Below are 2,542 nucleotides of genomic sequence, written 5' to 3' on the forward strand. Positions count from 1 at the left end.
CGAAAGAAAGATGAAGGTTGTAGCAATGATCAGTGGTGGCAAAGATTCTTGCTTTAATATGATGCAATGTGTAGCAGCTGGTCACGAGATCGTAGCTCTAGCTAATTTGTATCCTGTTGAAAAAGGTATTAAAACAAATAATATATTTTGTGGAACATATAATTATATATTGCTAATGGATATACAAATTTTAATTACATTTAATTTATATTCATTTAATTTAATTTTTATATTATAAATATTATAATTTATAATTTATGCAGATGTAACATAGGGGTTAACGCACTGCTTCTAGATGATCTGGATTCATTTATGTTTCAAACGGTAGGACATCAAGGTGTTAAGTATATTGCTCAAGCTATAGGCTTGCCTATATATCGTTATCCAACGTTTGGCAAAGCAAACGTGCAAGAGAAATATTATTATCCTACAGAAAGTGATGAAGTTGAAGATCTTTTTAAGCTTTTAAGTACAGTAAAGGTAAATTAACTTCTTTATTTTCTAAGCTATATACATATGACATCAATCTCTGTATCAATTCCAATAATTATACATATATGTTTTTCCAAAACATATTTTTTCAGGAACGTGAAAATATAGAGGCTGTGTCAAGCGGTGCTATTCTTAGTGATTATCAACGAATTCGTGTGGAAAATGTGTAATTATTATTTATTTCTCCTATTTAAATCTGTAATATTATATAGTTGCTGCTACATTAATTTTTTTTCGAATATATTTTTTTTTGTAGATGCAATCGTTTAGGTCTTATTTCTTTATCGTATTTATGGAGACGGGACCAGGATGAGCTGTTAAATGAAATGATACAAAGTTCTGTTAACGCAATATTGATTAAAGTTGCGGCTTTAGGCCTTGAAATCAAACATTTGGGCAAATCTATATGTGAAATGCAACCTCACCTCATTAAAATAGTAAGTCAAGTTGTTTCTTATTTAATCAAATATGATATAATGAGTGTTTTTAATATTTTTTTTAATTGTGTCGATAATGTATAGGATATCTAATTATTGATAAAGCATTCGTGTTCAGATAGAGCGAACTAACTAAACTGATAATGAATTCAGTCATTTGCATTCCATTAGATTAGTGCATAATAAAAGCTATACACGAAATAAGTAAAGTTAAATGTAAAAGCAGGATTGGTAAGTTAACAGCTTTGAAAATTTAACTTAGTTAAGATAGAAGTTAATTTATAGTGACATTAATTGAATTAAAAGTTAAATTAAAAAAAATAATTAAAAAGTTAAAAATTAAATTTGTTTTATCATGATTTCAAGTTAACTTTTCTTTTAACTAAATTAAAAAACTAAATTAAAAATTTAATTTTTTTAACTAACAAGAGACTCACATATGTATTTCACGGATTTTGATCAGCTTTTGCATGATTATTCTGAGCATCAAAAAAATATCCTGTAAAGCAGTAAATTGCACTTCTGCGTATTTTTCAAAAAATTCGTGATTTTAAGTCATAACGACAGATCGCTTTCAAATCTCTTTATTCTTTGCTTAAACGTAAATGAAATATTTGGATTTATTTAAAATTTAGTAACATATCTCCAATGGATACGAATGTATAAGCATATAATCCAAGCAGGGATCCGTATAACGCCAACTATCCAATCCTGATATTAACATTTAAATATAACCATATAAAATTAAAAAGTTAAGACTCTAAAATGTAATTAAATGAAGTTAAAAATAATAATTAATTTTTAACTTTTTAACTTATTATCCAACTTTGTGTAAAAGCATATGAATGCTTACATATCTAATGATCATGCTATTTAGCAGAATATAAATATATTATTTCATTGATGTTGATATTATGCTATTGCATTTAGATATAGCAGCCTATAATATGCATCAATACAGTGTAGTGTGAGTGACCGAATTCATTGCGAATCGAAAAGTCTTATTTTGCAACTTCTGCAATAATCAATTAGATAATAATTTCTAAAGATCGCCAAATGAATACGAAATACCAGCGCGTGGCGAAATAGCACCGCCTAATGCGGGAAGGTATTATCTTTTGTACTTTGCCAATATCGCTTGTGGTAAACAATTGCACACTTAACAACATATGTAGCTGGATATCTTGTCGCGTGCTTGCATTTGACAGTAAGCCGGATGTGCGATCTTTATTAATCTTGCTTAATTGTTGCGAAAATTGCAAAATGATACAGGACTTTTCGTCTCAATTTAATCCTTTTTATCTATATATAAGCACTTTGTCAATAATTAGGAGATATTCTGATCTTGATTATGGATATAATACATATAATGAAACAAAATTGAAAATATAGCTTCAAATTTATTTTTGATAATCTATAAATTTTATTTATAGAAAGAAAAATATGGAGTAAACATATGTGGAGAGGGAGGAGAATATGAAACTTTTACCTTAGATTGCCCCTTGTTTGCTAAAAGTATTGTAATGTAAGTATTACATGTTTACATTTATGTATTATGTACTTCTGAATAATTATATATATATATATATATATATATATATATATATATATAA

The 2,542-nt window shown here is 27.3% G+C and overlaps 1 protein-coding gene across 1 annotated transcript; it reads left to right on the plus strand.

The window, feature by feature from the left end:
* Positions 1-10: 10 nt before the first annotated feature.
* LOC105625480 (diphthine--ammonia ligase) lies at positions 11-929 on the plus strand (the record flags this gene model as incomplete). The annotated part of the gene is made up of 4 exons (XM_012206808.1): positions 11-125; positions 296-480; positions 585-658; positions 749-929. Coding segments are annotated over exons 1-4 (555 nt in total), but the record flags the coding sequence as incomplete, so codon positions are not given.
* Positions 930-2,542: the final 1,613 nt, after the last annotated feature.

The sequence above is a fragment of the Atta cephalotes genome, assembly GCF_000143395.1.
Source record: "Atta cephalotes unplaced genomic scaffold scaffold01894, whole genome shotgun sequence".
NCBI lineage: Eukaryota > Metazoa > Arthropoda > Insecta > Hymenoptera > Formicidae > Atta > Atta cephalotes.